This window comes from Lampetra planeri, chromosome 33 (genome assembly GCF_965212315.1).
Source record: "Lampetra planeri chromosome 33, kcLamPlan1.2.h2, whole genome shotgun sequence".
NCBI classification, from domain to species: Eukaryota; Metazoa; Chordata; class Hyperoartia; order Petromyzontiformes; family Petromyzontidae; genus Lampetra; species Lampetra planeri.
This window is the reverse complement of record NC_136139.1, coordinates 11025895-11046061: the sequence shown is the minus strand read 5'-3', so window position 1 is coordinate 11046061 and position 20167 is coordinate 11025895. Positions and strand designations below refer to the sequence as shown.

The 20167-nt window shown below is 59.9% G+C and overlaps 1 protein-coding gene across 1 annotated transcript in view; it reads right to left on the bottom strand.

Moving 5' to 3' along the window:
• Positions 1 to 1460: 1460 nt before the first annotated feature.
• Positions 1461 to 20167, bottom strand: part of LOC144729841 (uncharacterized) — a 105255-nt gene continuing 86548 nt past the window's right edge. The window contains exons 18-19 of the mRNA XM_078610358.1: positions 8072 to 8303; positions 1461 to 4874 (exon numbers count right to left, since the gene is read on the bottom strand). Of these exons, the coding sequence (XP_078466484.1) occupies positions 8109 to 8303 (195 nt within the window). The 3' untranslated portion in view covers positions 1461 to 4874; positions 8072 to 8108. The remainder of the gene's footprint in view (positions 4875 to 8071; positions 8304 to 20167) is intronic.

Genomic DNA, 20167 nt, shown 5'->3' with positions numbered 1-20167 from the left:
GGATGCGTGCGTGTGCACGTGTGTGTTGTGGGGACCGGTGGTGTAGCGGTTAGCGCTACACTGCGCTATGAACCCGGCGACACGGGTTCGATTCCCGCTCACGGCCAACACCAGGGACGATTATCTGAACCGGTCCCGGGCCTCCCCTAGGTCGACTCAGCCACAAATGAGTACCTGGTGCGGGTGTGTAAACATTGCCACTGCGGAGACAAAGGCGGCCGGGCGTGGTGCTGGCCACCCACTCGCGTGCCACAGTGCTGGCCTTCATAGGTGCCCGCTAACAGCACTTGCCCCAGCAGCCTGTTAAGCTGCACAGGGGGTCTCTGCGGCTCACGTAAAACGAAAGCGACCCCGGGGGGGGGGGGGGGGGGTGCGTGCTCGATGGCCGAGAGAACCCTCCTTGTTAACCCCCGGGGCCGGCACGCGTTGTTTGCTGAAACCAAATGAAGCACACGACTCCGGTGATGCGATTTGAACGCTTGGCTCTCGGTTGGTTAAAATGGAAGAGTCGTGTACGTCGAGTATATAAGAAGCGTGCGTATCGTGTGTTGGTGTCATCCGTGGGGCGTGGTGCTGGCTGGCCACCCACCCCGCTACGTGTGCAACAGTGCCGGCCTTCATAGGTGCTACTCCCTGTCAGCACTTGCCCCAACAGTCTGTTAAGGCTATACTGTCGGGGGGGAGAATGTGTCTTTGTGTCACCCGTACACCGTGGGGCGCGATAGTGTAGTGGTTAGCGCGCTGCGCTACGAACCCGTCCACCCGAGTTCAATTCCGACCGTCAGTGACTGAACCGGTCCTGGGCCTCTCACCAAGGTTGACTCAGCCTTAAAAATTAGCTCATTGTGTGGCGTGAAACCATCAGCACTTCAGCATTTGGGCGACAAAGGCGGCCGGCGGCCGTGGTGTTGGCCACCCACCCCGCCACGTGCCCTGCCGACCTTCATCCTTGTCTCTGTCACCGTGCAAGCATAGCGCGCCGATGACTGCAGCGGCAATCGCCACCACCATCACCATCATCGAGCGCGCACAGCGCGTAACGGCGTGCGGCGCTTGCGAGCGAGAGACGACGCAGGGTGGACGCGTCCGTTGCATAGCAGAGTCCTTTATTAACCCGACACAGCAGCAGCAGCGGACATGCATAGGGGGTGCGAGGGGGGGGGGCAAGGGTCTGGGTCGGTAGAGTACCCACACACACACAGACTGGCAACAGCGACACAGCGAAGGGGGGGGCACGCGAACACGCAGAGGAGAGATGCGCGACGTCTGTACACGGCCGTATGTACACGGAAACGCGCTTCTGTCGAGAAGAAGACGAAAAGAGACGAAGGCAACGGGACCTGCATTCACCTTGGGGTCCTTCTCTCTACGGCGGCCGAGGAAGGCACGGGGGGGGGGGGGAGGTGGCTACACTTGGGCGGGGGCTCTGTTATATTGTGGGTAGGGGCGGGGGGGGGGGCTCTGCTATGTAGGGGGGGGGGGTGACCTTTAATACGCGGGGTGGATCTGTACGCAAAAGGCTCGGCAATTTGGGGGAAGAGGCTCTGGACCTAATTACCCAGGGGAGAGCCACGGGATTCGTTTTGTGTGTATTAAGGAGGGTCCTGCCTGCTACATTGGGATGCTCGTGGCCAACGCCGATGGCAGACACTGCGCGCGGTCGGTTTAGCTACGGGGAGGTCACCGGAGCGAAATCCATTGCAGGACACGGGCGAGAGAACAAACACGAACTCCACGGAGAGAACTGGCGTCTTCTATTTAGAACTATGATGGGGGTTTCTGATATGGCCGAAGATTTGTTTATATGGGAGGGGGAATTGGTGGGATGGGGGGTGGAGGTGGGGGGGGAATTCACCGCGTGTTGCCCCACACCCCCTACCGCTCGACACCACCACTCACAGGGGACGCGGCACTCGCGGAGTCTGAAAATGCGAAAGGGGGGGGGGGGGGCAGAGCGGGAGAGGCCTTCAACTTGGCAGCGGAGAGACGATGGCTGTGACGATGATTGTGATGCCTCTGGTGGGCCACGCTTTTCACGCACAGCTCAGTCACTGCAAGAGGCCCTTCTGCAGTGCCTGGCCACGCTTCAACACAGTGGTGTTGGTGATGGTGTTGCCAGGTCATAAGATGCCTTTGCAGTGACAACATCGTTTGCGGGCCGTGCCTAACGTTGGGAGACCCCTGGTGGCCCCGGCTAGATGGGACATCAAGTTGGCCCACGTGGCCGTAAGTTTCTCCACCACTGGCTTCAGAGGAATTATCTGGGGGGAGGGGGGGGCAATTCCACTGCAAGGAAGTTAATTGATCCACACACAGACGACACCTCGGGCTGAGACCAAGAACCCACGTGGAGACACGTGTGTGTGTGTGGATGGGTCCATGCGCACACGCGTGTGTGTGTGGATGGGTCCATGCGCGCACGCGTGTGTGTGTACGTACGTATGGAGGCGCAGTGGTGGCTCAAACCGCTGCGCTACGAGCCCGACGACCCGCGTTCGATTCCCGTTCACGGCCCACATCCGTGACGATTGTCTGACCCGTTTCTGAGTGCCTGGTGCGGTGTATAAACATCGCCACTCGGGAGACAAAGGCGGACGGCCGTGGTGCTGGCCAATCAACCCCTCCTGTGGCGGGCCGGCCTGCTTCATAGAAGCTCGCTAAGAACACTTGCCCCGACAGTCTGTGCAAGGCTATACGGGGGATCTTTGTCTTTGTATGCAGGTGGCGCCTCTGCCAGTCATCTCAGTTTAACCCGTAACACCTGGGGGGGGGGGGGGGGGAGGGCTCCTGCCAGCGATGGCCTGAAAGTGCACCTAGCCTGGTACAAGCACCGTGATGAAGTCACCGTCACTTAGTTGAATGCAGGCGTTGTTGTTGTTGTAGTATTTGTTGTCTTTGTGTGCATGCAGCAGGGGAGCGGTGGCGCACTGGTGAGCGCACTGTGCAATCATCCCGCTCGTCCAAGTTCGATTCCCCGGTACACGGCTATCGTCAGTGGCAAGAATTATAAACGTCTCCTGGGCCTCCCCTAAGGGCGTCTCAGCCTTAAACGTGTTCGTAAATATCAACACGAGGGATACAAAGGCGGTCGGACGGTGGCAATGGCCACACCACCTCCTCGTGCGCCGCGGGGGTCTTAATAGGTGCTCGCTCGCAGCACTTGCCCCGAGACCAATTGTAAACGAGCTACATGGAACACCTTTGTCTGTATGAGGGTGGCGGCGCGCCCCCCCCCCTCCCCACCGCCGCTAGTTGTTGTTAGAGGTTCACGGCTCGAATTCCATCGGCCGCCCCTGGTCATTACCGCGGGCACAACAATGACGTCACAGGGGTTCCCCGTGTGACGTCATTGGCAAGAGGCGGGGCCATCGCGTGCCGGCCGCGGGCAGGGGGTCCACGTCTTTTGTCAAATCGGTGAACCTCGTCGCACGTGAGTCGATTGGGATCTCGCCCACACACACACACAGCTGCAACCACTGTTCCTCCCCGCCCCTATCCCACCCCCACCCGCTGGCCTGACCTATTGTGGTCTCACCTGGCTAAACAAAACCAACGGAGGCCTGTGTGTGTGTGTGAGCGTTGTGACCAGAGTTTGATTCGTGGCCAAGAGCGGCATTTGCCCCAACAGTTTGTGTTGACCTTCGTGTGTTCGTATGTACCCGTGTTGGCATGTGTGTGTGTTTGAGTGATACTTAAACCGGTCGTGGTCAGTGTGAAGGTCAAACAACCAAATACACCGGTATGGGATATCAATACACCTGCTCAGCCATCAGTGCGATTAACTGGGGGTGCCAGAGCAGGGCATGGATGGTGGTAATGGGGCCTTGGTGAATGATAGTAATGGCCATGATGATGATCATGGTGATGGAGGTGATGATGGTGATGATGGCGATGATGGTGATGATGGACATGATGGCGATCGACATGATGGAGGTCGACTCAGCCTTAAGTGAGTACCTGATGTGGTGTGTAAACATCAGTTCCGGGGAGACAAACGCGGCGGGGCATGGTGCTGGCCACCCACCCCCTCGTGGGCCATGTCCACTAACAGCACTTGCCCCAACAGTCTGTTAAAGGCGAAACTAGGAAGCTTTGCCTTTCTGCGAATGTGCGTCTGTGTTTGTGTATCCATGACCGTGTGCAAGTGAGGGGGTTACCTCCAGGTTGTATACATCAGCAGAAGGTGCGATTACAGCCAAATCCACAGACACACACACACACTGATACAGACACACACACACAAAGATACACGGAGACGCACACACGCACACGCGTGCCAGCGCCCACTCACGCACACGCACGCTATTTCGAGTAAGCGCAGAACCTGGTTTCTGGCCGTGCCGGACCTGTGCGGCGAGGGCCCGCGGGCGAACACCGCTCGATCTACCGCTCGCGTCGTGCAGCATCGCTACACCGCACGGCTCGGCACGCCTGCACAACCCAGCGCACCTGCACGGCCCAGCGCACCTGCACAACCCAGCGCACCTGCACGGCCCAGCCCACCTGCACAACCCAGCGCACCTGCACAGCCCTGCGCAGCTGCCGCGCGCTCTCCCCCCTGCGACCATGCTCATCGGATGGAGACGACGACGACTTGCACCAACGGGACACTCCACTCCCTGCGCACGATTCCTCCGAGGCCGACGTTGTTGCCGCCCCTCCGCCTCCCGAGATGAAATTCGCGAGTGCGCGATGGGGGGGGGGGGCGGCGGCAATGCCGGTCCGGCAATCCCTTGCAGGGGAGGGGTCACGGAGGTAGCGGCCTGGGGGGTCCGAGGGTCCTGGCCACACCGCCTCATCATCCACTCCGATCTCCGCTCCTCGCCGGGGGTCGAGGTGGCCGTGGCCGGCTCGGGTCATCGCGTCGTTGGGACCTGCCGGTTGAGAATACGCGACACCTCAATGCGGGTAAGGGTTGCCACCTGAACCATCGTTTTCCCCAGGGATCGTCCTTTTGTTGGGTGAAGTAGCCGTCCTGGGAAACTGTAAGTGTTCGCGAAACATTCAACGTTTTGGTTTTTGTCATTGGGTGTAGCAATAATAATAACAATACGAACAATAACGCGCCACTATCACTCCCCTCATCGTGAGCATATTCGCCCGCGCGTGGATACTGCCCCGGTGTTTTGCACCACGGAGGTGACGACTCTACCTTGCCGTGGAGGTGGTGGCCTTTCCTCGGCCTTGTCCGGCGGTGGTGCGACTAGGGGCGGGGAGGGGTGGGTGGCCGGCTCGCCCTGACCCCTCCCCAGGGGTTGACACCACAGCGGGCGAGAGAGAGAGGAAAGAGGAGGGGGGGGGGCCCACTCAGGGCACCGACGCGGCTAATGGAGCGCGCCAATCTCCCATCTGGTGATCGCGGCGGAGCACCATTAAGGCAACAAGGCCATTAGCCCCGCAGATTGTGCCACGGCCGGCCCCTTTCCATCATCTCTCGAAATTGACAGCGGCGCGCGGAGCTCGGGAGGAATTAAATCCCCGCGCCGGCAAAAAAATTATCCCTGCACGCTTTTAATCCGAGCAGAGGAAAAAAAAAGATGTATATAAATATATAAAATATAAAAACTCAAAATTGTGCAGCATCATCGCTGGCGCGGTTAAATGAGATTTCGCCGTTCTTGTTGCTGCTGTCGCAGCTCGAGTTGAGGAGGGGGCTTAATTTGTTTGTTCGCGTAACGTCTCCGCACAGGTAACAACAACAACAATGACCACAACAACGCCTACAACTACAGTGACGACAACAATAACTACTAGGACAACAAAAACAACGACTACGACAACAACATCTACAACGACCACAACAACAACGGCCACAACAACAACTACCACAATAACAACAACGACCACAACAACAACAAGCACCACCACCACCACAGTAACAACGACGATGACAATGACGACGACCACAACAGCAGCCATAGGAACAGGAGCGAGGTGGGCGAGTGGCAGGCTGGGTTCACTGTACACGAGGGGGTGGGGTGGGCAGCACCACGCCCGACCGCCTTTGTCTCCCCAGCAGCGATGTTTTACACACCGCACCAGGTACTCATTTGAGGCTGAGTCGACCTGGGGGAGGCTCAAGACCGGTTCAGATAATCGTCACCGGTGTTGGCCATGAGCGGGAATTAAACTCGTGTCGCCGGGTTCGTAACGCAGCGTAGCGCTAAGCGCTACACTGCGCCACTATACGTAAGTCCGCGCACACACCCACACGTATATTTAATTCGGTGCTTTCGTTGAATTCAGATAATTTCTACTCTTTTGAGAAATAAAGAAAACAACAACAACAACGAATGAGAATAGGTTTTTCCTTTTTTTTTCTGGCAACAAAACAGATGTTAAGATGTCAAAACACCAAACTGGAACCTTTTACAATGAATCATGTCTGCATTAGCCACAATACTTGTGGTCAGAATGCAAACAAATAACTAACTCTGATAATATATGCATTGTCTTTGAAACTGATTGGTCCACATCAGAGACAGCTTTCTTTTGAGCCTCGTCTCAAAACGGTGTTAGACCAGAGGATGCCAAAAGGCGTACAGCACAAAGACAATGCACTCTCAGAGTAATGAAGGCTCGGGGTAGAGCATCTACATCTGGGGTGGGGAACGTCCAGCCCGCGGGCCGTATGAGGCCCGCGAAATCATTTAGTGTGGCCCTGCCAAGGCAACCGCAGGCGGGACTCGACATTCAATAAATCTAGGAGCAAACCTGGAAAAGCAGTTGCGAGTAGCAACATCATCAACACCAGCTAACATCACACACGCCTCACCAAAGAGAAGCAGTTCCAGCCATCGCATTAGGGGTGAGTTAATTAAATGTTCGACCAAATATAACGGGCTAATTTTTAAGTTGATAATTTTGTATGGCCCGCGAATGATGTTATAAATATCCAAATGGCCCTTGCAGAAAAAAAGGTTCCCCACATCTGACCTACATCATGGGACCTCCTTTGCCAGTACCAAAATATGAAAATATAAAACAACAACCACAAACCCCATTGCTTTGTTCACCCCTCTGGAACATTCGTGGCCAGGCCCGTGAGACGGTGACGCCTCCGCCCAGCGTGCACCACCACACACACGCAGGGCGGAGGGACCTCGTCAGTAGCTCTGTGACGTCACCCATAACGGGGCGGGGGTGGGGGCAGGGGGGCTGTTCTCCGGCACAAGGCGGTGCACTGCTCTCCGCGAGCCGTTGCAGTGGAAATTCCTTCATCTCGTGCCAACGTGGCCGCTCACCCCCAGTCAGCCGCACAACTGGAATATAATTTGGCGCAAGGCCAAAAAATATAAAAATGCTTTTTTTTTACATGGAAGTGAAAAACCTAATCCTCTCGTTGCCGTCCGTGGTGGCGGCGGTGGTGGTGGCCCCCCCCACCCCCCCCACCGCGTCTGCGCGACACGCGGGGGGGGGGGGCGTCGCCCCGAGCGCAATTCTTGACGCTCCTCCGTCGTTGCCCGGGGCGAGGCGGCCCTTCGTCAGCAACAAAGAGCGAGCGGGCCCATCAATCATCGCCGGTGGGAAGAGTCTGAGAAAGAGCGAAGCCGCCCCCGGGGCGACGAGGGGTAGGGTGAGGCCCCCCCCACACCTCCTCTAGTGGGGGGGGGGGGAGAGTACGGACACCCCACCCCAGAATCTGTATTTATCGTCAACGGTTGCGGTTGGATGACTGCCGCTGTGTGTGCGCGTTTCATCCCTATCGAGTGATCTGCGGCGTCATTTCCGAACTTGGAAAATTTGGACTCCGGCGCCGAGACGCGCAATGGAGTCTTTAACGTGCGCTGTGAAGCAGACGGCGCGTCGTCGTCGCAGCGGCGTCACGGTTCACGCACGCGCAGTCATAATGAGTGGCGGCCACTGGATTCCAGCCGTGAACGTCCCGGCCTTCAAGTGGCCGGGACGCGCTGCCGCCGCTGCGCCGCTGTCGGCATCGTCAGGTGCGCGCTGCGTCCGGGCTCGCTCGTGTGGTGGTGACCGCGAGCACCGGAGACCCCAGGTGGTGGGCGGAGAAGTAGGTGGAGAAGAAGAGGGGGGCGGAGGAGGAAGATGAAGGCGAGCGCCTCACCTGGAGGCGACGCAGGGTGCAGGCCAATGCTGGGCGCTTAGGGGAGGGCTTTGGGCCTCCCTCCCGCGTTGCAGGGAGGGAGTTTGGCTCCGGAGCGGCCGCCGGGGGCCGCCGGGTGGCCCTGCCGTGCGGACCCCACGTGGGCCAGGCCCCGGGAGCCTTTCCCGCGCTCCGCGGGCCCCTCCGAGGTTCTCGTGGGCCCCGCGCGGAGCCTGGCGCTCCTCGGCGTGAGCTGAGCGCAGGGGACAACGCGCACGCAGGTGTGTCAAAGACAAAGATCCCCCGTGTAGCCTCAGCAGGCTGTTGGGGCAAGTGCTGTTAGCGAGCACCTATTAAGGCCGGCACGGAACACGAGGGGGTGGGTGGCTAAGACCACGCCCGGCCGCCTTTGTCTCCCCAGTGACGATGTTTACACACTGCACCAGGTACTCATTTGAGGCTGAGTCAACCTAGGGGAGGCCCAGGACCGATTTAGATAATCGTGACCAGTGTTGGCAGTGAGCGGGAATCGAACCCGGGTCTCCGGGTTCTTAGCGCAGCGCGCTCACCGCTACACCACCTCTCCCCACTACGCAGGTGTGGTGCAGGTGTGTGCAGGTGTGTGCAGGTGTGTGCAGGTGTGGGCACAAACATCCCGAGTGGCAGTTGGTGAGCGCCTGCCAGGCGCTGGCTATGCCGCGCGAGGTGGTGGCGCGGGCGGCCCCACTGCTCACATTGACGCACAGCACCGGGCAGAGCGACGGTGCGTGCCTCAAAAGTGCCGCGTTCACAGTTGGGGGCGGGGCTGGGGGGGGGTGCAAACTATGACGTAAACACCACGCAGTGCGATGGCGGAATGAAGAGCCCACGTGATCATTCCGTGCGTATTACCCAGCATTCCCACACCGCTCATCGGCGCAACTCAAGAAAGTAGTCCGTTGTCGACCGCTCAGGAAACGTGTTATAAACGGGGTGCCTTCCGCGTTACAGCGGTGTGCGTTCCTCGTCATAACTGGCGCGTTCCATGGTGTAAATCCACGTCATGACGCGCGTTGTCGCGTTTCAATGCGTGCAATCTGCGTTAAAACGTGCTACTCATTCCACGGTACAACATGCATTCTGCGTTATAACAGGGGCATCCTGCGTTACAATGCGCACGTTCCGTGTTATCACGCGCCGATTCACGTACGTTATAACAGTGCGCGTTCCGCACTGTGCGAAACGTGTTCCCTCATAGAAGAACCGCGTTATAGCGAAAACGCGTTGGGTGTACACGGGATAAACGAGGAATATCTGTACTCGTCTGAGGCTGAACCGACCCTAGCAGAGTCTCGGAGCGCTGGGCCAGATATCACTCGCCACTCCTGTCGGCCGTGGCCGGGAAATCGAACGCGAGTTGCCGGTTTCGTAGAGAAGCGTGCTAACCGTTGTACCACCGCTCCCCAGAGGAGTGCGCGCACGCAAACGCAACGATCGGCATACCCCGCGCAATGCTGCATAGGCGGACTGACGTCATGGCCATCATCGCCGCCATCATCATGCCATTACTGTCATCAGCGGTCCGACCCATTCCCATCATCGTTATCCCATCAGAGTTGGGTGGTCGTCATGACGACCAGGGAGCCTCACACCCATCCCTAACCCCTGGTGAACCACATGGAGTTTGGATAGGTATTGTGGGACTGTGTGTGTCGTGGTGGGACTGTGCGTGTCGTGGTGGGACTGTGTGTGTCGTGGTGAGACTGTGCGTGTCGTGGTGGGACTGTGTGTGTCGTGGTGAGACTGTGTGTGTCGTGGTGGGACTGTGCGTGTCGTGGTGGGACTGTGCGTGTCGTGGTGGGACTGTGTGTGTCGTGGTGAGACTGTGCGTGTCGTGGTGGGACTGTGTGTGTCGTGGTGGGACTGTGCGTGTCGTGGTGGGACTGTGTGTGTCGTGGTGGGACTGTGTGTGTCGTGGTGAGACTGTGTGTGTCGTGGTGAGACTGCGTGTGTCGTGGTGGGACTGTGTGTGTCGTGGTGGGACTGTGCGTGTCGTGGTGGGACTGTGTGTGTCGTGGTGGGACTGTGTGTGTCGTGGTGGGACTGCGTGTGTCGTGGTGGGACTGTGTGTCGTGGTGAGACTGTGTGTGTCGTGGTGGGACTGCGTGTGTCGTGGTGGGACTGTGTGTCGTGGTGAGACTGCGCGTGTCGTGGTGGGACTGTGTGTGTCGTGGTAGGACTGTGTGTGTCGTGGTGGGACTGTGTGTGTCGTGGTGGGACTGTGTGTGTCGTGGTGGGACTGTGTGTGTCGTGGTGGGACTGTGTGTGTCGTGGTGGGACTGTGTGTGTCGTGGTGGGACTGCGCGTGTCGTGGTGGGACTGTGTGTGTCGTGGTGGGACTGTGTGTGTCGTGGTGGGACTGCGCGTGTCGTGGTGGGACTGTGTGTGTCGTGGTGAGACTGTGTGTGTCGTGGTGGGACTGTGTGTGTCGTGGTGGGACTGCGCGTGTCGTGGTGGGACTGCGCGTGTCGTGGTGGGACTGTGTGTGTCGTGGTGGGACTGTGTGTGTCGTGGTGGGACTGTGTGTCGTGGTGGGACTGTGTGTGTCGTGGTGAGACTGCGCGTGTCGTGGTGGGACTGTGTGTGTCGTGGTAGGACTGTGTGTGTCGTGGTGAGACTGTGTGTGTCGTGGTGAGACTGTGTGTGTCGTGGTGGGACTGCGCGTGTTGTGGTGGGACTGTGTGTGTCGTGGTAGGACTGTGCGTGTCGTGGTGAGACTGTGTGTGTCGTGGTGAGACTGTGTGTGTCGTGGTGGGACTGTGTGTGTCGTGGTGAGACTGCGCGTGTCGTGGTGGGACTGTGTGTGTCGTGGTAGGACTGTGTGTGTCGTGGTGGGACTGTGTGTGTCGTGGTGGGACTGTGTGTGTCTTGGTGGGACTGTGTGTGTCGTGGTGGGACTGTGTGTGTCGTGGTGGGACTGTGTGTGTCGTGGTGGGACTGTGTGTGTCGTGGTGGGACTGTGTGTGTCGTGGTGGGACTGTGCGTGTCGTGGTGGGACTGCGTGTGTCGTGGTGGGACTGTGTGTGTCGTGGTGGGACTGCGTGTGTCGTGGTGGGACTGCGTGTCGTGGTGGGACTGTGTGTGTCGTGGTGGGACTGTGTGTGTCGTGGTGGGACTGTGCGTGTCGTGGTGGGACTGTGTGTGTCGTGGTGGGACTGTGTGTCGTGGTGGGACTGTGTGTGTCGTGGTGGGACTGTGTGTCGTGGTGGGACTGTGTGTGTCGTGGTGGGACTGTGAGTCGTGGTGGGACTGTGCGTGTCGTGGTGGGACTGTGTGTCGTGGTGGGACTGTGTGTGTCGTGGTGGGACTGTGTGTGTCGTGGTGGGACTGTGTGTGTCGTGGTGGGACTGTGTGTCGTGGTGGGACTGTGTGTGTCGTGGTGGGACTGTGTGTCGTGGTGGGACTGTGTGTCGTGGTGGGACTGTGTGTGTCGTGGTGGGACTGTGTGTGTCGTGGTGAGACTGTGCGTGTCGTGGTGGGACTGCGTGTGTCGTGGTGGGACTGTGTGTCGTGGTGAGACTGTGTGTGTCGTGGTGGGACTGTGTGTCGTGGTGGGACTGTGTGTGTCGTGGTGGGACTGTGTGTGTCGTGGTGGGACTGTGTGTGTCGTGGTGAGACTGTGCGTGTCGTGGTGGGACTGTGTGTCGTGGTGGGACTGTGTGTCGTGGTGAGACTGTGTGTGTCGTGGTGGGACTGTGTGTCGTGGTAGGACTGTGTGTGTCGTGGTGGGACTGTGCGTGTCGTGGTGGGACTGTGTGTGTCGTGGTGGGACTGTGTGTGTCGTGGTGAGACTGTGCGTGTCGTGGTGGGACTGTGTGTGTCGTGGTGGGACTGTGTGTGTCGTGGTGAGACTGTGCGTGTCGTGGTGGGACTGTGTGTCGTGGTGGGACTGTGTGTCGTGGTGGGACTGTGTGTGTCGTGGTGGGACTGTGTGTCGTGGTGGGACTGTGCGTGTCGTGGTGGGACTGTGTGTGTCGTGGTGGGACTGTGCGTGTCGTGGTGGGACTGTGTGTGTCGTGGTGAGACTGTGTGTGTCGTGGTGGGACTGTGCGTGTCGTGGTGGGACTGTGCGTGTCGTGGTGGGACTGTGTGTCGTGGTGGGACTGTGTGTGTCGTGGTGGGACTGTGCGTGTCGTGGTGGGACTGTGCGTGTCGTGGTGGGACTGTGTGTCGTGGTGGGACTGTGCGTGTCGTGGTGGGACTGTGTGTGTCGTGGTGGGACTGTGCGTGTCGTGGTGGGACTGCGTGTGTCGTGGTGGGACTGTGTGTCGTGGTGGGACTGTGCGTGTCGTGGTGGGACTGCGTGTGTCGTGGTGGGACTGTGTGTCGTGGTGGGACTGTGTGTGTCGTGGTGGGACTGTGTGTGTCGTGGTGGGACTGTGTGTGTCGTGGTGGGACTGTGTGTCGTGGTGGGACTGTGTGTGTCGTGGTGGGACTGCGTGTGTCGTGGTGGGACTGTGTGTGTCGTGGTGGGACTGTGTGTGTCGTGGTGGGACTGTGTGTCGTGGTGGGACTGTGTGTCGTGGTGGGACTGTGTGTGTCATGGTGGGACTGTGTGTCGTGGTGGGACTGTGTGTCGTGGTGGGACTGTGTGTGTCGTGGTGGGACTGTGAGTCGTGGTGGGACTGTGGTGTCGTGGTGGGACTGTGTGTCGTGGGGGACTGTGTGGGTGTGGTGGGACTGTGTGTCGTGGTGGGACTGTGTGTCGTGGTGGGACTGTGTGTCGTGGGGACTGTGTGTCGTGGTGGGACTGTGTGTGTCGTGGTGGGACTGTGTGTCGTGGTGGGACTGTGTGTCGTGGTGGGACTGTGTGTCGTGGTGGGACTGTGTGTCGTGGTGGGACTGTGTGTGTCGTGGTGGGACTGTGTGTCGTGGTGGGACTGTGTGTCGTGGTGGGACTGTGTGTCGTGGTGGGACTGTGTGTGTCGTGGTGAGACTGTGTGTTCGTGGTGGGACTGTGTGTGTCGTGGTGGGACTGTGTGTAGTGGTGGGACTGTGTGTGTCGTGGTGGGACTGTGTGTGTCGTGGTGGGACTGTGCGTGTCGTGGTGGGACTGTGAGTCGTGGTGGGACTGTGCGTGTCGTGGTGGGACTGTGTGTCGTGGTGGGACTGTGTGTGTCGTGGTGGGACTGTGTGTGTCGTGGTGGGACTGTGTGTCGTGGTGGGACTGTGTGTCGGGTGGGACTGTGCGTGTCGTGGTGGGACTGTGTGTGTCGTGGTGGGACTGTGCGTGTCGTGGTGGGACTGTGTGTCGTGGTGGGACTGTGTGTGTCGTGGTGGGACTGTGCGTGTCGTGGTGGGACTGTGCGTGTCGTGGTGGGACTGTGTGTCGTGGTGGGACTGTGTGTGTCGTGGTGGGACTGTGCGTGTCGTGGTGGGACTGTGGTGTCGTGGTGGGACTGTGTGTCGTGGTGGGACTGTGCGTGTCGTGGTGGGACTGTGTGTGTCGTGGTGGGACTGTGTGTGTCGTGGTGGGACTGCGTGTGTCGTGGTGGGACTGTGTGTCGTGGTGGGACTGTGTGTCGTGTGGGACTGTGCGTGTCGTGGTGGGACTGTGTGTGTCGTGGTGGGACTGTGTGTGTCGTGGTGGGACTGTGTGTCGTGGTGGGACTGTGTGTCGTGGTGGGACTGTGTGTCGTGGTGGGACTGTGTGTGTCGTGGTGGGACTGTGTGTGTCGTGGTGGGACTGTGTGTGTCGTGGTGGGACTGTGTGTCGTGGTGGGACTGTGCGTGTCGTGGTGGGACTGTGTGTGTCGTGGTGGGACTGCGTGTCGTGGTGGACTGTGTGTCGTGGTGGACTGTGTGTCGTGGTGGGACTGTGCGTGTCGTGGTGGGACTGTGTGTGTCGTGGTGGGACTGTGTGTCGTGGTGGGACTGCGTGTGTCGTGGTGGGACTGTGTGTGTCGTGGTGGGACTGTGTGTGTCGTGGTGGGACTGTGTGTCGTGGTGGGACTGTGTGTGTCGTGGTGGGACTGTGTGTGTCGTGGTGGACTGTGTGTCGTGGTGGGACTGTGTGTGTCGTGGTGGGACTGTGTGTCGTGGTGGGACTGTGTGTCGTGGTGGGACTGTGTGTGTCATGGTGGGACTGTGTGTCGTGGTGGGACTGTGTGTGTCGTGGTGGGACTGTGAGTCGTGGTGGGACTGTGCGTGTCGTGGTGGGACTGTGTGTCGTGGTGGGACTGTGTGTGTCGTGGTGGGACTGTGTGTCGTGGTGGGACTGTGTGTCGTGGTGGGACTGTGTGTCGTGGTGGGACTGTGTGTGTCGTGGTGGGACTGTGTGTCGTGGTGGGACTGTGTGTCGTGGTGGGACTGTGTGTCGTGGTGGGACTGTGGTGTCGTGGTGAGACTGTGTGTGTCGTGGTGGGACTGTGTGTGTCGTGGTGGGACTGTGCGTGTCGTGGTGGGACTGTGTGTGTCGTGGTGGGACTGTGTGTGTCGTGGTGGGACTGTGTGTGTCGTGGTGGGACTGTGAGTCGTGGTGGGACTGTGCGTGTCGTGGTGGGACTGTGTGTCGTGGTGGGACTGTGTGTGTCATGGTGGGACTGTGTGTCGTGGTGGGACTGTGTGTCGTGGTGGGACTGTGTGTCGTGGTGGGACTGTGTGTGTCGTGGTGGGACTGTGTGTCGTGGTGGGACTGTGTGTCGTGGTGGGACTGTGTGTCGTGGTGGGACTGTGTGTCGTGGTGGGACTGTGTGTGTCGTGGTGGGACTGTGTGTCGTGGTGGGACTGTGTGTCGTGGTGGGACTGTGTGTCGTGGTGGGACTGTGTGTGTCGTGGTGAGACTGTGTGTGTCGTGGTGGGACTGTGTGTGTCGTGGTGGGACTGTGCGTGTCGTGGTGGGACTGTGCGTGTCGTGGTGGGGACTGTGTGTGTCGTGGTGGGACTGTGTGTGTCGTGGTGGGACTGTGCTGTCGTGGTGGACTGAGTCGTGGTGGGACTGTGCGTGTCGTGGTGGGACTGTGTGTCGTGGTGGGACTGTGGTTCGTGGGGACTGTGTGTGTCGTGGTGGGACTGTGTGTCGTGGTGGGACTGTGTGTCGTGGTGGGACTGTGCGTGTCGTGGTGGACTGTGTGTCGTGGTGGGACTGTGTGTGTCGTGGTGGGACTGTGTGTGTCGTGGTGAGGACTGTGTGTCGTGGTGGGACTGTGCGTGTCGTGGTGGGACTGTGCGTGTCGTGGTGGGACTGTGTGTCGTGGTGGGACTGGCGTTCGTGGTGGGATGTGCGTGTCGTGGTGGACTGTGCGTGTCGTGGTGGGACTGTGTGTGTCGTGGTGGGACTGTGCGTGTCGTGGTGGGACTGTGCGTGTCGTGGTGGGACTGTGTGTCGTGGTGGGACTGTGTGTGTCGTGGTGGGACTGTGTGTCGTGGTGGGACTGTGTGTCGGGTGGGACTGCGTCGTGGTGGGACTGTGCGTGTCGTGGTGGGACTGTGTGTGTCGTGGTGGGACTGTGTGTCGTGGTGGGACTGTGTGTCGTGGTGGGACTGTGTGTCGTGGTGGGACTGTGTGTGTCGTGGTGGGACTGTGTGTGTCGTGGTGGGACTGTGTGTGTCGTGGTGGGACTGTGTGTCGTGGTGGGACTGTGCGTGTCGTGGTGGGACTGTGTGTGTCGTGGTGGGACTGTGCGTGTCGTGGTGGGACTGTGTGTCGTGGTGGGACTGTGTGTGTCAGTGGTGGGACTGTGTGTCGTGGTGGGACTGTGTGTGTCGTGGTGGGACTGTGAGTCGTGGTGGGACTGTGTGTCGTGGTGGACTGTGTGTCGTGGTGGGACTGTGTGTGTCGTGGTGGGACTGTGTGTCGTGGTGGGACTGTGTGTCGGGTGGGACTGTGTGTCGTGGTGGGACTGTGTGTGTCGTGGTGGGACTGTGTGTCGTGGTGGGACTGTGCGTCGTGGTGGGACTGTGTGTCGTGGTGGGACTGTGCGTGTCGTGGTGGGACTGTGTGTGTCGTGGTGGGACTGTGTGTCGTGGTGGGACTGTGCGTGTCGTGGTGGGACTGGTGTGTCGTGGTGGGACTGTGTGTGTCGTGGTGGGACTGTGTGTCGTGGTGGGACTGTGTGTCGTGGTGGGACTGTGTGTCGTGGTGGGACTGTGTGTCGTGGTGGGACTGTGGTGTCGTGGTGGGACGTGTGTGTCGTGGTGGGACTGTGCGTGTCGTGGTGGGACTGCGTGTGTCGTGGTGGGACTGTGTGTCGTGTGGGACTGTGGTGTCGTGGTGGGACTGTGCGTGTCGTGGTGGGACTGTGTGTGTCGTGGTGGGACTGTGTGTGTCGTGGTGGGACTGTGTGTGTCGTGGTGGGACTGTGTGTGTCGTGGTGGGACTGTGTGTGTCGTGGTGGGACTGTGTGTGTCGTGGTGGGACTGTGTGTGTCGTGGTGGGACTGTGTGTTCGTGGTGGGACTGTGTGTCGTGGTGGGACTGTGTGTCGTGGTGGACTGTGTGTCATGGTGGGACTGTGTGTGTCGTGGTGGGACTGTGCGTGTCGTGGTGGGACTGTGCGTGTCGTGGTGGGACTGTGTGTCGTGGTGGGACTGTGTGTGTCGTGGTGGGACTGTGCGTGTCGTGGTGGGACTGTGCGTGTCGGTGGGACTGTGTGTCGTGGTGGGACTGTGCGTGTCGTGGTGGGACTGTTGTGTGTCGTGGTGGGACTGCGTGTGTCGTGGTGGGACTGTGTGTCGTGGTGGGACTGTGTGTCGTGGTGGGACTGTGTGTCGGTGGACTGTGTGTGTCGTGGTGGGACTGTGTGTCGTGGTGGGACTGTGTGTCGTGGTGGGACTGTGTGTCGTGGTGGGACTGTGTGTGTCGTGGTGGGACTGTGTGTGTCGTGGTGGGACTGTGTGTGTCGTGGTGGGACTGTGTGTCGTGGTGGGGACTGTGCGTGTCGTGGTGGGACTGTGTGTGTCGTGGTGGGACTGCGTGTCGTGTGGACTGTGTGTCGTGGTGGGACTGTGTGTGTCTTGGTGGGACTGTGTGTCGTGGTGGGACTGTGTGTGTCGTGGTGGACTGTGAGTCGTGGTGGGACTGGCGTGTCGTGGTGGACTGTGTCGTGGTGGGACTGTGTGTGTCGTGGTGGGACTGTGTGTCGTGTGGGACTGTGTGTCGTGTGGGACTGTGTGTCGTGGTGGACTGTGTGTGTCGTGGTGGGACTGTGTGTCGTGGTGGGACTGTCGTGGTGGGACTGTGTGTCGTGGTGGGACTGTGCGTGTCGTGGTGGGACTGTGTGTGTCGTGGTGGGACTGTGTGTGTCGTGGTGGGACTGTGCGTGTCGTGGTGGGACTGTGTGTGTCGTGGTGGGACTTGTGTGTCGTGGGGACTGTGTGTGTCGTGGTGGGACTGTGCGTGTCGTGGTGGGACTGTGCGTGTCGTGTGGGACTGTGTGTCGTGGTGGGACTGTGGCTGTCGTGGTGGGACTGTGTGTGTCGTGGTGGACTGTGCTGTCGTGGTGGGACTGCGTGTGTCGTGTGGGACTGTGGTGTCGTGGTGGGACTGTGTGTGTCGTGGTGGACTGTGCGTGTCGTGGTGGGACTGTGTGTGTCGTGGGTGGGACTGTGTGTGTCGTGGTGGGACTGTGTGTGTCGTGGTGGGACTGTGTGTGTCGTGGTGGGACTGTGTGTGTCGTGGTGGGACTGTGTGTGTCGTGGTGGGACTGTGTGTGTCGTGGTGGGACTGTGTGTGTCGTGGTGGGACTTGTGTGTCGTGTGGGACTGTGTGTCGTGTGGGACTGTGTGTGTCATGTGGGACTGTGTGTGTCGGTGGGACTGTGTGTCGTGGTGGGACTGTGTGTGTCGTGGTGGGGACTGTGAGTCGTGGTGGGACTGTGCGTGTCGTGGTGGGACTGTGTGTCGTGGTGGGACTGTGTGTGTCGTGGTGGGACTGTGTGTCGTGGTGGGACTGTGTGTCGTGGTGGGACTGTGTGTCGTGGTGGGACTGTGTGTGTCGTGGTGGACTGTGTGTGTCGTGGTGGGACTGTGTGTCGTGGTGGGACTGTGTGTCGTGGTGGGACTGTGTGTCGTGGTGGGACTGTGTGTCGTGGTGGGACTGTGTGTGTCGTGGTGGGACTGTGTGTCGTGGTGGGACTGTGTGTCGTGGTGGGACTGTGTGTCGTGGTGGGACTGTGTGTGTCGTGGTGGGACTGTGAGTCGTGGTGGGACTGTGCGTGTCGTGGTGGGACTGTGTGTCGTGGTGGGACTGTGTGTGTCGTGGTGGGACTGTGTGTCGTGGTGGGACTGTGTGTCGTGGTGGGACTGTGTGTCGTGGTGGGACTGTTGTGTCGTGGTGGGACTGTGTTGTCGTGGTGGGACTGTGCGTGTCGTGGTGGGGACTGTGTGTGTCGTGGTGGGACTGTGTGTGTCGTGGTGGGACTGTGTGTCGTGGTGGGACTGTGTGTCGTGGTGGGACTGTGCGTGTCGTGGTGGGACTGTGGTGTGTCGTGGTGGGACTGTGCGTGTCGTGGTGGGACTGTGTGTGTCGTGGTGAGACTGTGTGTGTCGTGGTGGGACTGTGCGTGTCGTGTGGGACTGTGCTGTCGTGGTGGGACTGTGTGTCGTGGTGGGACTGTGTGTGTCGTGGTGGGACTGTGCGTGTCGTGGTGGGACTGTGCGTGTCGTGGTGGGACTGTGTGTCGTGGTGGGACTGTGCGTGTCGTGGTGGGACTGTGTGTGTCGTGGTGGGACTGTGTGTGTCGTGGTGGGACTGCGTGTGTCGTGGTGGGACTGTGTGTCGTGGTGGGACTGTGTGTCGTGGTGGGACTGTGTGTCGTGGTGGGACTTGTGTGTGTCGTGGTGGTCGGGGTGCGTGGTGGGTCGTGGGTGGGGGGGACTGTGTGTGTCGTGGTGGACTGTGTGTCGTGGTGGGGACTGTGTGTCGTGGTGGGACTGTGTGTGTCGTGGTGGGACGTGTGTGTCGTGGTGGACTGTGTGTCGTGGTGGGGACTGTGCGTGTCGTGGTGGGACTGTGTGTCGTGGTGGGACTGTGGTGTCGTGGTGGGACTGTGTGTGTCGTGGTGGGACTGCGTGGTCGTGGTGGGACTGTGGTGTCGTGGTGGGACTGTGTGTCGTGTGGGACTGTGCGTGTCGTGGTGGGACTGTGGTGTCGTGGTGGGACTGTGTGTCGTGGTGGGACTGCGTGTGTCGTGGTGGGGACTGTGTGTGTCGTGGTGGGACTGTGTGTGGTCGTGGTGGGACTGGTGTGTCGTGGTGGGACTGTGTGTGTCGTGGTGGGACTGTGGTGTGTCGTGTGGGACTGTGTGTCGTGGTGGGACTGTGTGTGTCGTGGTGGGGACTGTGTGTCGTGGTGGGACTGTGTTGTCGTGGTGGGGACTGTGTGTGTCGTGGTGGGACTGTGTGTCGTGGTGGGACTGTGTGTGTCGTGGTGGGACTGTGTGTCGGGTGGGACTGTGCGTGTCGTGGTGGGACTGTGTGTGTCGTGGTGGGACTGTGTGTCGTGGTGGGACTGTGTGTCGTGGTGGGACTGTGTGTGTCGTGGTGGGACTGTGTGTGTCGTGTGGGACTGTGTGTCGTGGTGGGACTGTGTGTGTCGTGGTGGGACTGTGTGTGTCGTGGTGGGACTGTGTGTCGTGGTGGGACTGTGTGTGTCGTGGTGGGACTGTGTGTCGTGGTGGGACTGTGTGTGTGTGGTGGGACTGTGTGTGTCGTGGTGGGACTGTGTGTGTCGTGGTGGGACTGTGCGTGTCGTGTGGGACTGTGTGTGTCGTGGTGGGACTGTGTGTCGTGGTGGGACTGTGTGTGTCGTGGTGGGGACTGTGTGTGTCGTGGTGGGACTGTGTGTCGTGGTGGGACTGTGGTGTCGTGGTGGGACTGTGGTGTCGTGGTGGGACTGTGTGTGTCGTGGTGGGACTGTGTGTGTCGTGGTGGGACTGTGTGTCGTGGTGGGACTGTGTGTGTCGTGGTGGGACTGTGTGTGTCGTGGTGGGACTGTGGTGTCGGGTGGTGGGGACTGTGTGTGTCGTGGTGGGACTGTGTGTGTCGTGGTGGGACTGGTGTGTCGTGGTGGGACTGTGCGTGTCGTGGTGGGACTGTGGTGTCGTGGTGGGACTGTGTGTCGTGGTGGGACTGTGTGTGT